The 16,374-nt window shown below is 41.7% G+C and overlaps 1 protein-coding gene across 2 annotated transcripts in view; it reads right to left on the reverse strand.

Annotated features, from left to right (window-relative positions):
- The window catches only part of LOC141139298 (adhesion G protein-coupled receptor F5-like), a 291,803-nt gene that overhangs the window by 45,912 nt on the left and 229,517 nt on the right, over nt 1-16,374 (reverse strand). For both annotated transcript variants that reach the window (XM_073625271.1, XM_073625270.1), the window contains exons 9-12: nt 15,429-15,644; nt 11,756-11,956; nt 5,378-5,533; nt 1,874-2,095 (exon numbers count right to left, since the gene is read on the reverse strand). In XM_073625271.1, coding sequence (XP_073481372.1) covers nt 1,874-2,095; nt 5,378-5,533; nt 11,756-11,956; nt 15,429-15,644 — 795 coding nt within the window. The remainder of the gene's footprint in view (nt 1-1,873; nt 2,096-5,377; nt 5,534-11,755; nt 11,957-15,428; nt 15,645-16,374) is intronic.

The following is a 16,374-nucleotide window of genomic DNA, read 5'->3' on the forward strand; positions in this document are numbered from 1 at the left end:
TAAGGCTGCACTGATGGACACTGATAGGCTTCACTGATGGGCACTAATGAGGCGGCACTGATGGACACTAATAGGCTGCACTGATGAGGCGGCACTGGTAGGCACTGATGAGGATGCACTGATAGGCGGCACTGATGGGCACTGATAGGTGGCACTGGTGGGCACTTATTGGCAGCACTGGTGGACACTGATTGGCAGCACTGGTGGGCACTGATTGGCAGCACTGGTGTTGGGGACTGCACTGATAATCAGGACACTGATAATCAGTGCCCTGATTATCAGTGTACATGTCCCTTTTTGGGAAGCTGGTTATCGGCTGTCCTCTCCTCTCCTCATGCTATCAGCATAGACAAAGCTAATCACGTGGTAAAGAGCTGCTGATTGGCTCTTTACATCAATCTGTGATCAGTAGTGTCATATGACGGCACCCCAGAACTAGCCGGCCGCGCTGTAGCCATCATTCAGCTATAGCACAGGCGGCAAGTGGTTAAAAACAATATGTCCTTTGGCTACACTGTCCACAGGGTGACAACGCTGCTGTACCATTTCACTGCAGAAAGAACAGTGTTTTTGTAAAGAGGAAAGGATCGCTGCTATTCCCAACCAGCCCAGGTGAATAAACGATAAGGAGCAGCCTCAGCCTAGATGTCTCCACCAAACCACACACCCTGATGCATTTTGCCTTGCCCACTGGGGCTTAGTCATGGGTATTGGTATTAGGAAAAGCCTGCACCCAATATTCTGAGACACAGGGATTTGCTTTCACCTCTACTATGAGTGACACTAAACGCAATATGTTGCATGTTGATGCTAGTGACGGACTGCATCATATATTACATTTTTTATTTTGATCATAGTTCTATCTTAAACACTGTGTGAAATGCCAAAATTATATATAACCACTTGCCGACTGCAGTACATTTATATACGTTGCAGTTTGCAAGTGGTTTACTGGGGTTATAGCTGAAGCTCAGCCAAAACCCCAGTATCTTTTTCCTCAGCCGGCGGCTGGCTTTCTCAGGAAAGCAGTCCGAGCAGCTCATTAGCCACTGGATCGCCCTACCCCCTCCTGACGCTTTCTGGTGTCTCTTGGGCTTACCGTTTTCACCGGCGCGCCCGAGAAACAGTCCGACGGTGCAGCTGGCTGGTCACAGAGGCATTGAGAGACTAGATCATCTCTGATCGCCTCCATGGCCTTGGATGACCGGAGCAATGTCATGGCGTTACATCCGGTCTAGGGTGGAAGTAAGCACATAGCATTTTTTTAGATCTTTTGCTTTAAAAAACAAATATCTTTTGCTTTTGAAGGTAAAGGAGAGATTTGGGGTCTTTTTGATAATTTTTACCCCAGATCCCTCTATAAATATAATTTCTCGTACAAGGAATATGTAAAAAATCCATGGATTTTGTTGTTGGAATGTCCGAACAATGTCCGACCGTGTGTACAGGGCATCAGTCTTCAAGTGGATAAATATACAGGAACCTGTCCTGGGCACTGCCCTTCCTCAACATCTTCCAATAGTCTTAGATTTGGTACTCCCATAGTTTAGAGCGGGAACCACATTCCCACTATTATGGGATGCATGAAGTGCCAGACTGAAGACTGTCATTCCTTCCTATCAACCAATCAATTTCTCTCTTACTTGTTTTAATATCCTCTAGTAACTGGTACTAAAAGAGCTAAGTGATTACTAGAAAGGAATTGTAAACCATCTGAGACATAATACATTAAAGCCTGTTGATACTGATATGTGGCTGTCACACACAGTTAAAACCTCTGCTTTTTGTCATGATTTTAGATGCAGAATTTAAATGTTGGCTGGCCCTCAACAATGTAATAATATTTCTGTTTTTTCCAGATCAATCTACTTACCATTCCAGTTCACTGACGTGATATTGGATGGGATTGTCAGAACAGAATTACAGGTAGACCGATCAGTAGTTTGATATTTAGGATCAATGCTGGAGTTTGCGTTGTCATTACCCAAAAAATACCAGGCCATATTCTGTACGTTCATGATACTACATTTACACGTTAATGTGAGGATATCCCCTTCCGAAATACTGTCTGAGTTTCCAGTGACGTTAACTTCATCTAAGCAGATAGTAAAAGAGAACAGAGGTTTAACAATCATATATGCATTAGCATGTTCACCGTACTAGTCCTTGGCCACAATGCATTTCCAACAATGGAGCCTGTAATCATGTAGCCTTTTTCCCCCTAGGCCAAGGGTGCCCAACCTTTTGAAGAGCGAGGGCCACTTAAGCGACTTGGTAACTGGTAGACATGTGCAATTCGTTTAGTTCCGAATTCGTTTTTTAACGAATTTTGACAAATTTGTTAATTCAGAAATTTCCAAATTTTTCAAGTTCCGAAATTTCTGAATTTTAGAATTTCCGAAATTCCGGAAATTCGAAATTCGGAAATTCGAAAATTTCGGAAATTCGAAAATTTGAAAATTCGGAAATTTCAAAAAAGCATAAAAACAAATGAAACGAAAACTAAAACGAACAAATTTTTTGTCAGTGCACATGTCTAGGAACCGGTCATGCAGATGACAGGTCCGTGTTCGCTCTACATATGTAGAGTGGACACAGACACAGCCCACTATACTCTATGGGCGCTCCGGACCAATCCGCCTACATGGAAGGGGACAGATCCCATTCTGTTTTTTTCGGAGCAGGTCGGATTGGAGGTAAGTAAGTGTAAACGGACACTATAGAGATGAATGGAGGGTCCGATTGGGTTCACCTGAAAAGCAGACAGATGGACCCGATCGGACTGAAAGGGGCCTAAAGCCCCATACACACTATCAGTTTTTCTGCTGAGTTTGTCCTTCAGATTTACCAAGACCATATAATATGAGGTCAAACCTTAGGAGCTTCAATGTGTATGCAATCAGGCAGGCCCTTGCACTACATGGTTTTGGTAAACCTGAAGGAAAAACTCAGCAGAAAAACTGATAGTGTGTATGGGGCTTAAGGCTGCTTTCACACTGATGTGTCCTGCGGTTTACCCACGCTGCAGGTGCAGTGCACTTGTGGCTTTCCTGAAAGTTAGCTGCACTTTGCCATAGAATTTTATTATATCCTACAGGTGAGGTGCACTTTCAGAAAGCGTACCAAACCCGCAGGTAAATAACAGAAGTCTATTGCTCAGTGCAGGTAACCCGTAGGTGCACTGTGCTGCACCTGCGGATCAGTTTTAGGGTTCTTTCACACGGGCTTTCCGATCAGATCCACCTGTCAGTTTTTCAGGCGGACCAGATCAGAAGCTCCATGCACCTCTATGACATGTCACCGCTGACATCCGCCGATATCTGATCCAATCCTGTCCATGAAATCCAGACGGATGGAAACCCTATTTTCCATCCATCTGGAGAATCGGATCCGATAGGATCGGATAAAAACGGACAGGCGGTCCACTTTCATCTGATCTCCAAAGAGGATAGTGGGGCTTTGATAGGTCCATCTCCGCACAGGGAGCGGAGAGGGCCCTGTCATCCGCCTGCTCAGCGGGGATCAGCGGATCGATCCCTATTGAGCAAAGCGGAGTCCATACACGGACAAGCACGTAAAGCAGCCTAGAGTAACCAGTGCAGAACTACAAAAAGATATGCCCGTTGCTATGTGATTGTAATTAAAAGAAAACTGACCTTGAAACACAATCTTCACTTCGGGAATCACTTTGCAGGTATCACCAGCTGTTGCTGTCCCAGGCGACGTGCATTTGGTATCACTCCACCTGTACCAGGAGTCGAAGCTCTACAGGAAGCATCGGTTCTGCTTTCTACAGAAGCCGCATGCTTCCTCTATCGCCGGCTCCATTCTCAACACTGATGCTCTGGGATGGCAGATGGAGAAACCTGCGATCTGGGCTTGCCGACCTGCCATCCCAGAGCAGGAGGTCGCGGGCCTCATCGGAGGTTGGGTATCCCTGCCCTAGGCTATGCTCATTTATTTTAGGGCCTGTGTCATTGAGCCTTAGGCTTCTGTTGATGGCATCTGTTTGACACAGTCTTGAGATCATTCAGAATTCATCGACCTGCAGTTGTCCTCCTTTTGACTTGCATAGGACTATCACCCAGGGTCGGAGAATCCCCCCCCCCAGCCCTGTATGAGCCCTGACTGGAGTGATTCCTTTGCCCCAGGCAGCTGAACTTAGCAGTGGGAGATTGAAGGAAAGGTGAGTGTGTACTTCAATGGATGGGAAAATTAAATCAAACCTGCAGTCTTGCCCTGCACTTGAAAAGGTTTTCATTACATGCTCCAAGAGCCACATTCACCACAGTCCACAGGCAGCAATGTTGGTCTCTTGTGTCTCTAGGGAAGAAAGTTAGGGGGACTAACTAGCTCAAACTCCCATATCGCCCACCTGTGCATTCGGTAGACATGTGCAATTCGTTCAGTTCCAAATTCGTTTTTTTTTTTTACAAATTTAGACAAAATCATTCATTCAGAAATATCCAAATTTCCGAATATTCGGAAATTTGGAAATTCGAAATTCGGAAATTCAAAATTCGGAAATTCGAAAATCCCAAAACATGGAAATTTGAAAATTTGGAAATTCGGAAATCCAAAAATAAGAATAAAAATCCGAAAATAAGAATGAAAATCCGAAAATTCAAAAACTAGAAAATTCGAAAGTCTGAAATAATAATTAATAATAACTTAACTATAGGTATTGGAATTTCCTTTCAAATTTGGCTGTTAGTGAACATAACGAATACCAATTTATCCGAAGTTACGAATCATCCGTAATAATGAATGCCGTATCTAAACTAATGGAATGTAACAAATTAATAATAATAAATAACAATAATATTAATAATAAAAACGTATTATTATTTATTATTATTTAGTTCCGTTCCATTTGTTTGGCTGCAGCATTCTTTATTTCAGATAATTCTTAACTTCAGATAAATTTGTTACGTTCACTAACAGACAAATTTGAAAGGAAATTACAATACCTATAATTTAATAGTTAGTTATTATTAGTTCAGATTTCCTTTCTTATTTTCGGATTTTAAAATTTTCGGATTTCCGAATTTTTCGAATTTCCGAATTGTCGAATTTTCAAATTTTCTAATTCCGAATTTACAAATTTTCGAATTAACAAATTCCAAATTTTCGAATTTACGAATTTAGGAAATCCAAATTTTCGAATTTATGAATTTGCAAATTTCCGAATTTTCGCATTTCTGGAAAAAAACAAAAAACTAATGAAACGAAAATTAACAAATTTTTCCGCAGTGCACATGTCTAGCATTCAGCACCAAATAACTGTCAAATTTGTGAACCGTCTAAACAGCGAGGGCCAACCCCAGCCAAGATGACTATGTATGGTCAACTTTATTGGTCTCTCCATGATACGTACATGAGACGTTATAGGTCACTGTAATGTCCTGGGTTAGAACAGCTCCATTAGTTGTTGTGCAGGCACAGCTGAAGGTGGAGGTCTGTGTTGAGGCGCACGACTGAGGATTTTCCGTAATTGTGTAAGATTGACACATTGAAGAGGATTCTGAGATCCCTATGGACATAAAATAAAGAAGCAGAAATACTGAAACTCGTGTGATAGCATAGCAGCATCTAAAATAGATGGTGTGATATAGAAAAATAAAGACATAGCATATTGTAATGCTCAGGAAAATTCTTGCATTAGGTCCAAGGAAACAGATCCAACAGAATATTAATATGCCTTTATTAGGCCCCAAACACAGCAGGATAAAAATAATGCAATACAGAGGAATGGCAATATTCATACATGGATGCTTTTGCTAGCAAGTGAACATAGACAATAGTTTGTATTTAATTATAATATGATAACACTAGGGCTCTATTTATTAAAAAAATAAAAATAAATCCTCAAGCATCACGAATGATCACTGTAATGTGTCTAATATGTTTATTTCCTAGTAGCCATAATGCAGTATTTCCCTAATTGAGGTACTTCAGGTAAATATCACATTATGGCCACTAGGTGGCACTGATGGACATAGGAAATAAACATATTGGAGACATTACAGCAATTTTTTGGTGAAATCTGTGTGAAGTTTTGAGGCATTCGCACAGCGAATAAATTATAACTAGACCCTTTAAATACCTAGCGTTCATTAGTTCTAATCCATGACTTACTTAGCAAACAGGACTTGACTATAGGGCATCATTATGAATGTCATTCACCATTCCTGGAACAAGATCAGAAGCCAGGTTCCTGCAATCACTTAAAGCCTAGGTGCAGCCAAAATAAAAAAACAGAAAAATCAGCACAAGGGACATAACTTACAGTCAGTAGGATGTGTCCCTTGGGCTGATGCACTTCTTCTAGGTGAAATCCTCCATCCGTCCACCGTCCACCCCCCCCCCCCACCCCCCATTTCTGTAATCTTCTGGTGTGGTAGGGGATAATAGAGATCAACCCCAATTGACACCTGGCCTTTTTCTGCTTGTTTCTTTACTCCTGACTACATAGAATCCCATTCTTTCTAATTGTGCCTGTTGACACTTGTACTCTTAGTCACCTTACACTTAGACAAGTACATGAGGTTTTTTTTGAGTGCATTGATCTAGTGTTTTTGATGCCATAGACTATATGCCTATAGAATTGATCTTTTCCTCTTCCCCAGCCAAGGAAACAAACTCCCGAAGCCTGATACACATGCAAAAACATCTGTAATATGCCTGAAATTTTCTTCAAAATCACCAGCAATACGAATTGATCAAGTATTATTGCAGGTTAACCTCTTCCCCACGACCGTGCGCACATAGGTGGCCTCACAGAAGTGGGCTTTTCTTCCGTGGGGCCACATATATGCGTATCTTCCTTTGTGCTCACTGAGAGCATCGGGTCTGGTACTAACAATCAGGACCCGGGACTAATCGCTGTGATAGCCTCTGATTGGCTATCGTAGTGATCAGACACCGTGAGTTCACCCCTGTGTCTACATTGTATTTTTCTCTTCTTGCAGGGGAGGAAGATATAAACAAACAGGTATGTGTAAAAATAAATAAATAAGAATAAAAAATAAAGAAAAAAATATCTAGATCGAGGTTTGACAGGGTTAGTGAAAGGCTCGGTTCATGCTGGCGCTACCTGAAAGTTGTGCGACTTACGGTGTGACTTTGCCAGACGACTTCCTGGCAATTTGCTTGCGACTTGAGTACTACTTGATGCGACTTTGAAGCGTCTTTCAGGGAATAAATATAAATAAAAAGTGCTGCGCTGGTCCAATAAGGTGTAACTATGTGATAGTGTGCGGTAAAACAAAATATACAGTAAAAAACGGAGGGGTGTACGGGTTATGTGTCTGTGTGCACAGTATCCTGTGAAAAAATCAAACAGTGTCAAGGAGTGAATATCTATCCTGTATCTAATGTCAGGACTGTAGCGGTGCAGTGTGTGCAGGGAACCAATAGGGATAATCCTCTTGCACACCTAGTGCTAATAGAGCTTGTGCAGATGAACCTTAAAGTGCTGTAGTGTCACTGTGCAACCCATATCAATAAAATGTAATCGTAAAATATGTGTATAAAAGAATCAAATAATAAATATCACAGAAATAGCATATGCAAAGAGTAAAATATATGGATAAAGAAAGTGCAAATTCTGCAGGGTAAATATATATGGACACAAAGTGAAAAACTATACAAAATAAATATTGTGCAAAAAACGCATCAGTGCAGCATAGGTGTGTGGCATCACTCTATACGACCCAGGTAGAAAATGCCACTAGAAATATAGCTGCGTGAAGTCCAAACCAAGTCCTTGCAAATACAATGAAGCATATGTGCCAGTGCAAACTCAAAAGAGATATTCAGTGATCCTTTAAAAAAATCCAAATGTGCAACAAATAATCAGTGGGGTGCCGAAAGAGAGAGGGTGTCTATCCTCTTCGTGCTCAAACACACACAGATAGGTAGTGGCCCCTTACCTTGCGGCAATGGGACAACCGCATAGAGTGTAAATGGAAGAGATGGTCTCTCTTTGGGGTCCCTGGACCGGAGCCGATGGTCCCTGCACTTTAATCCCTCAGTACCAGCATCAACAATGGCAGAGTCAACATATGGAGGAACAAAAAAAGGGGATGCCAGATAGTGTAGTATTTTGAGCAAGACGATACTTTTATTCAAGTCAAAGGCATGTACTCACATGGAGCAGGTGTACATCCCATGTATATCCTACGAGCGGCAAGCTCGTCAATCCAGACCTGTGTCAGTGCCTATCCCGTCCCAAACGGGATAGGATTATCCCTATTGGTTCCCTGCACACACTGCACCGCTACAGTCCTGACATTAGATACAGGATAGATATTCACTCCTTTACACCGTTTGATTTTTTTCACAGGATACTGTGCACACAGACACATTACCCGTACACCCCTCCGTTTTTTACTGTATATTTTGTTTTACCGCACACTATCACATAGTTACACCTTATTGGACCAGCGCAGCACTTTTTATTTATATTTTTTACACTACCCATGGGCTTTGTTTGATCCCACTCAGTGTTTGCAGCTGTCCATGTGCACCATTGTTTTCCAAGGTAGCGCAGGAATAATTTATATAAATAGTCTTTCAGGGAATGCCGGGGTAATCTTCCTGTAAAGTCTGATCCAAATCATATCAATATAGATGAGGATCTGACTTGGAGACGACTACCATAGTCTATGGGGCACAAGTCGCCTTGAAGTAGTACCCTTTCTAAAGTAACTATAGTAGTGCTAATTAAGACAGCTCTCATTAACTAATATGAGAGTCCTCATGTCACGCGACTTGGGGTCGCACAAGTCAGATCCCAAATCACGGCAGTGTGAACCGACCCTTAGGGTCAAAGGACAAGGCCAAAGGTCGGGGGAAAAGGTCACGGTCAGTATATTTTGGGTACACTTAAAAAAAAAATTAAGAAACAAAAAATTAAAATGAGTGAATCAGTAAGTCAGTGTCAGTGTGTGTTAGGCAGGAAAAAAAAAAAAAAAAGGCAAAATGTGCACCTTTATTTCTGGGCCCTACTACAGGTACAAACAACAACTAACATACACGGGTGGTATTGCTGTGATCACCAGGAGCAGGGGAATTTATTTTGGGTTGTTCTCTGGTGGTAAACTATGGTAAGAGCAAGAAATATACAGCTATATTTAAAAAAAAAAAACATTTTTTTTACTATTTTGGACCAGTTTTGATAATAAAAGAAAAATCGGGAGATATCCATTACCATTTACCACCAAAACAAGGTCCAATTTGTTCTGAAAAAAACAAGGTATAATCCTGGATACACTGAGTAGTCGTGATGATATGTACAGTTTTACTAACTAATGTCAAAGTTGCAAAATTGTGCTTAGGCAATAACATTTGTTTTACCCTTAGGCTCGGTTCACACTGGGGCGACTTGGGATCCGACTTGTACGCCCTCAAGTCGCCCCAAGTCGCCCCAGAAATAGTTTTGATGGGAGTTAACGCTAGTGTCTTAATAGACACTACTGAAGTCGCTCCGACTTCAGAGCGTACTCCCTGTATTACTTTGATCCGACTTGGTAGGCGACCTGTACCATAGAAATCAATGGAAGTCGCCTCCAAGTCGGATCTCTCTGTAAAGTCAAGCGACTTTGCAGGGAAAACCCCTCCCTCCCCCCCTCCCTCCCAGAGAGCTGATTGGCCACAGGCGAAGTCGCCTGTCATGGAGGCGACTTCAAGTCGCCTCGTAATTTGCCGAAGTCGCGTCGGAGTTGCGTCGAAGTCGCGTCGAGGTCGCGTCGAAGCCGCCGTGCAAAGTCGCGCTAAAGTCGTGTTGCCCATGTGTGAACCGACCCTTAGTCACTAAGGGGGGGGGGGGGGTTAAGAGGCTGTCACAGGCTCTAAGTGAGAGAGTCCAACTATGTCCAGACTTTCCGCCCAGGTACTCCATCCATGAAAGCTGTACTAATGCTTCTATGAATGCAACACGATCTATGAAAAGAGGGGCGGACCTTTCAATCATACACCCATCCTTCAATCATAGATCCTGTTTCACTGGGGCCAAAAGCTCATCAAACTTGAAGCTTGTAGCTCAAAAGAAGCTTGTGTACTATTTTGAGCTACAAGTTAAAAGTTACAAGCTTTAAGCGACACTATGCTCAGGTGGGAACAGGCACAAATGAAAACCATGGGATTTTGAATGTTGAGCAATTTGGAGCTTCAAGCTTTGCATCCACCCATGGAGAAGCTTGGGCTGTTATTAGATCAGAAGACACCTTAAAGGTAAACGATAACAACTTTGAAGTTTATATAAGGCTTTTAAAGCCCATTCCTGGACTTACCTGTCCTAACCCCTTCCAGTTTACCCCCTCCCCCCAACCCATTTAGAGTACCCCTGTAGGCTTTAAACAATGTTGTTGTTGTTTTTTTTTCTTTTCAAGGCTCCATTTTTTCTAGGTGTCTTCAGTTTGGTGACATCACAGTACTTCCTCACCCCTTGGTGTTGGGCTGATCCTAAATGTTGCACAAACTGGTGCAACAATATTACATTGTGCCACCCTCTGCAGCATTCTCCTGTGATCCCTGGATGGAGGTGGGGTGGTATGCCATGAAGACCTGGGCTCACAGGAGGTGGTCGAATGATGATGAGCATCATAAAATCTTGAAGAACAGGGCTCGATCAATGAGATGATGAGGCTGCAGGGGACAACGTTGGTGAGAAGCAGAAGCTGCTTATTTTCTTCTTAATAGCTACTGGGAGGTTTCTATGTCTTTGTTTTTTGTCCAAGTTGGGTTTAGGGCCCGTTCACACCAGAATGTGGTGTGGGAATCCTACGTTCCATGCGCATTTCCCGCACACCATGTTCAAAACACATGCCTTTGCGATCTGCTGCGGGTGTCAATGTAATCTTAAACACCCCAAATGCAGACCGCAAAAGCACTGCGTTAGCTTGCACCAGATTGCTTGGTACAGAAGCACCAGGCAATCTGGTTGCAGTGCGTTTTTGATGCACTACTTTTGGTGCTATCCAGTGCAATTTCAGCCCATTCAAATGAATGGGCTAAAAATCACATCACACTGTAGCGCACAGGATAACTCCGGTGTGAACCAGTCCTTATTCAAATTTTTTCTTTTAATATGATGTTTATAAATAAACATTTTATGCAGGGTTCACCCACAACACAGGATTCACAGAAGACTATAGGTTTTGTAAACCGACTGCACTGAAGAACTCGTTTGCCTTCAGACATTGGAGTTCATTTACAAAAACTAGGCGCAAAATCTGGTGCAGCTCTGCAAAGAAACCAATCAACTTCCGGGTTTTATTGTCAAAACTTAATTGAATGAGCTGAAGGTAGAAGCTAATTGGCTACCATGCCCAGGTGCACCAGATTTTGCACTCTCCAGATTTAGTAAATAAACCCCATTGTCTCCCTCATTGTAACATTAAATGGAGCGGGGGACACCCCGAAGCTGTAGAACTTAGCACAATATTGTCCTTCGTTAACATATATCACACCAGGGGTAGTCACACGCTTGGAAGGTCCATGCTCACACATGTACTGTACAATGTCTTGAATTTATGTGACCTCTGTATAGTAAGTGTAACAAAGTGTTTGTACTCACTTCTGTTTGTATATCGGGGCCCTCGCCCCTGTTTGGAGTTGAATAAACTTTATATTTGAAAAAAAAAAAAACATTAAATGGAGCAATCTGAATGCAAGAATGTGACGTCCTCTTGTAAAGAAAAAAACAAAACAAAATCTAGCTGTTTTTTTATTCTTAATTCGGAATAATTACCAACAATGTTTCCACTAGTTTTCTGGCAGGTGAGATTAAATGTCACATTCCCTCCTTTTGTGCAGCACTTAATGACTTCAACCTTCATGCTGTTACAGGTGACAACTGATTTCACTGGTGTCAGATCCAGAGTATTAATTTGTATAGTCGAGTCTGCTGTATAAGTGAAGGAACCCTCAACTATATGACACTGGTAGCTGCCTTAAAAACATAAAACAAAGACAAAGGTCAAAAGATTGTAGAAATAATAATGTAACATTTTCATTGGATGTACACATTTTATTTATCCTTATCTGAACCTCTCAGCAGCTAAAGGATAATGATACATATTCCACAAAAGATTTTGTGCCATCACTGACCCTAACGCTGGCCATACATTATACAATTTTCTAGAGTTGTACCGATACTGATACCGGTATCAGTGCCGATACTGAGCATTTGTACAAGTACTTGTACTCGTGCAAATGCTCCAACACCTAAACCGATACCTTTGTGGTGCGATTTGAGCCCATACAAAATGAATGGGCTGAAATCGTACTGCAAAACACACAGCAAAAAAAATGCACTTTAAACAGAAATGCAGAGCGATTCCTGTCCAAATCCCATGCGGTTTCCCCCACCGCTCATGTGTGAACCCAGGCTTGTCATGGTGACTTCAGCCTGGGTTCACAGAGGAGCAGTGCAGGAAACCGCATGTGATTCAGACATGTACTTGTTATCACTGCGTACTTGACCGAAAGTATTGACACTCACATTTTTCTTGTTCAATTTCCTTTAGATTTACCATCAACTATGTAGTGCAAGGGCCTGCCTGGTTGCATACAAATTGAAAGTGTTTAGGTTTGACCTCATATTATATGGTTTTGGTAAATCCAAAGGAAAGTTGTACAAGAAAATTGTATAATGAATGGCCAGCCTTAAAGAGAGCCTCTTTTTTGTCTTCCTGCAGCTCAGTGGAGGGCAGGCAGCTTGATCTTGGCCAAGGTGGTGTATAGTAATGCAAAATAATCTATTGGGCATTCACCAAATTTTTTTTAGAAATCAACCAAAATAATTGCTTAAAAAAACAAAAAGCACCTGGCTTTGTTTCCTGACAAAGACATGTGATCATCAACCCGATTTGTTAATAAACAAAGCCATGTCACTGGCCGCTGTCACTATATTTGTTTTTAGGTACATCTGATATGCACAAAGAAAGAAATGTTTTTTTTAAGGACATTATCTCCCTGTGCCTGCGTGGGTTTCCTCCACGTATTTTGGTTTCCTCCCACACTACAAAGACATGCTGGAAGGTTAATTGGCTCCTGTCTAAATTGGCTCGAATATGTGTTTGTACGAATGTATGTTAGGGACCTTAGATCTTAAGCTCCTGGAGGGCAGTGACTGATGATGGTGAATGTACAATATATATCTATGTAAAGTGCTGCATAAATTGACTGTGCTATGTAAGTACCTGTAATAAACAAATAATAGGGACATAGTTCACCTTGTGCAAAAAACATAACAAATGCACCACATTCATAAAATAAAAAATACATGTATTACATTTTTGAATTGAAGCCTGCAGATCATTGCAATAGTGATCAGCACATTGTTTGTGCAAAGTACAGGCTTCTGCACTGCTTACATCCCAGCCTCGGGTCCATACAGAGGTATGGACCTTTTGAAACATATAAAAGTGATGGCAAAAAAAAAAAAAATGGTCCAACGAGTCTACCCCATAAAGCTGCCAGCCAGTGAAAACATTTCGGTGAACTCTAGAATGAATCACTTAAAGGAACTTTTGTAATTTTAGAACATCTCATGATAATAGATTGGGTGAAGCAAAGTGAACCAGGATGGGACAAATGTTGTAGATAACTATGACAAATGGGTTCCTGGTTTACCATATTTATCGGCGTATAACACACACTTTTCCCCCCTGAAAATAGAGGGCAAATCACGTGTGCGTGTTATACGCCAATATTTTATCTGGGCTGCCTCAGAGGGGAATGGGGGAGTGAGCGCCGCCGGATTACAGAGCGGGGATCTCCTGTTTACTCAGCGGACGCTGTAATATGAAGCCCCACCTCCTCGATGTCACACGTCCCGGCATTAGACCAGTGTCCTGTCTATCATAGGAGCCGGGACTTCGTATTACAGTGGCCGCTGAGTAAACAGGAGATCCCCTCTCTGTAATCCGGCATGTCTGCATTGATGGGCAATGGAGAGGCTGCAGATGGGCACTGATCAGGCTGCACTGATGGGCAATGGTGAGGCTGCAGATGTGCACTGATCAGGCTGCATTGATGGGCAATAGTGAGGCTGCAGAGGGACACTGATTAGGCTGCATTGATGGGCAATGGTGAGGGTGCAGCTGGGCACTGCCCAGGCTGCAATATTGAGGCTGCAGATGGGCACTGATCAGGCTGCAATGGTAAGGCTACAGATGGGCACTAATCAGGCTGCATTGATGGGCAATGGCAATAGTGAGGGTGCAGAAGGGCACTGACCAGGCTGCATTGATGGGCATGGGTGAGGGTGCAGATGGGCACTGACCAGGCTGCATTGATGGGCAATGGTGAGGCTGCATTGATGGGCACCGGTGAGGCTGCAGATGAGCACTGACCCTTATTTTGCTTCAAAATTCTTTATTTAAAATGTAAGTTTTTTTTCCTGAAACTTCCCTCTTAAAATGAAGGTGTGTGTTATACGCCTGTGTTTGTTATACACCGATAAATGTGGTACTGAGCAACCAATATAATAAACTAGGACACAGGTAAACTATGGAAGGAGAAGTATGGGGCACTGGATCACTTTTTCGAGGTAGGTGTTTTGGTAAGTTTTAAGAGAAATCCCCATTCAAGAGCCATGGGTCAACTCATATCACAGATAGACTTCATGTACAAGATGGAAAGCTCCAAGCAAGTTGTATACAGTGAAGAAAATATATTTATTGGAAGTTGTATTTATAAAAAATCCAATGCATTTTGGGCTTCAGAAGGTCCCCTTTTTATCAGGTCTCAAAGAAAATTACAAGAAATAAATACATTTAATTGTTTGAACGGGTTATAGGGACTCTACACAACTTGCTTGGCGGTTTCCTTCTTGTACATGTTTTACCAAGATTTACAATACTGTGTCATCTCTGGACCATCAATAACCATATACTGGTAGATTTTCATATGAATGTTTGTACAAAAACACTCATCTGTACATTCGATAGTGCCTACAGAGATCTGATGAATGCCGTTCAAATGTGCTGAAAAATTTTGTTTGCTTTTACAATACATTTTTTAAATGAATGTAAAAGCACATTCAAGAAAAAAATTCCATCCGGCTCCTCTGAATATTCTCATCACTACAGTCAAAAACGAATGGCCATTTGATTCCACTAAGCATTAGAAAATTGAACTACATTCTGCAAACAAATATTTAGGCATAAAATTCTACTAGTGTATGGCCAGCTTTAGTTCCAGCCATAGAAGGCATTGTCAGTGGAATACCGAGATCTCCTTGAGAGGGAATAAATACCTGCAAGCGATAGCCTCTATTATTCAAGGTCCTCATGAAGAGCGCACAACAGTATTAACAAAAGGGACCCCTCAATTTTAGTATATAGGAAGGTACACAATAGTTCCATTTGACATTTTAAGTATATCCCATTTTAAACAACAAAAGAAAAATGTCTTACCAGAATTATTTAATGATGATTTTCTTATAGTTAAGGTAGACTGGATGCCACCAGCAACACTGGCTGTTGTGTATGACCAATTCGTATCGTTTTCTATCTTCTGCGTGCCATTGAAGTACCAGGAAACAGAGTAAGTGGTGACATTCAGTGAACATATTAGCGTTACACTGTCATTAACGAAGATATTGTTTGGACTCACACTGATGCTGCTCCAACCTATGAAAATTCAAGAAAATAAGCCACCTTGGGATTTTACAATATTGCAAACCTATCCGGCAGACCTTTACCTTCAACACACAAAAAGAAAATAATTGCCTCCCTTTGTAACATTTTACAGCTTTAATTCTGTTGATTCTATAAGGATCTGTCACCAGCCATAACCTCATAGACAAGCCTCTTGCCAGATATGCAGGACCATAGATTATAATGGTCAAACAGGCAAATGCAGCAAGGCATCCAGGAGAGCAGCCGTCAGTTACAAATACAGTAGGTGAGGTTGAAAAAAGTCCATCAAATCCAACCTATGATCCCTTATAATAATCAAGGCCAGTAGATCCCTTATTATTTTACTTCTTTTACCAGGGTGACAACAATGTCCGTTCTGCTGTGAAATTACACAGCACCATTGCCACCCGTTGTCACCCCGTGGACAAGTACTTCCCCAGTGACATTTTACAGTTTAATTACTTGTTTTTTCTGTTAGTAGATTAATTAATTTTTCCATTTTTTGTAGCAAGCCAAGCTGCCCAACAAAAATGTCAGTGAGAGAGTCGGGAGAAACCATATGTCACATTGACAGGGATGTGTGTAACAGTCAGCTTTTATTTATATGGGGGTGGCAACCCCGCCCCACTCCCAAAAAAAACAAAAAAACACCAGACTTTCAAGCTAAATGTATTTCTGACAGATCATCTGGTATTCTTCTGTACTTGAAGTGTATTTAAAT

The sequence above is a fragment of the Aquarana catesbeiana genome, linkage group LG04 (genome assembly GCF_042186555.1).
Source record: "Aquarana catesbeiana isolate 2022-GZ linkage group LG04, ASM4218655v1, whole genome shotgun sequence".
In the NCBI taxonomy this organism is placed as follows: domain Eukaryota; kingdom Metazoa; phylum Chordata; class Amphibia; order Anura; family Ranidae; genus Aquarana; species Aquarana catesbeiana.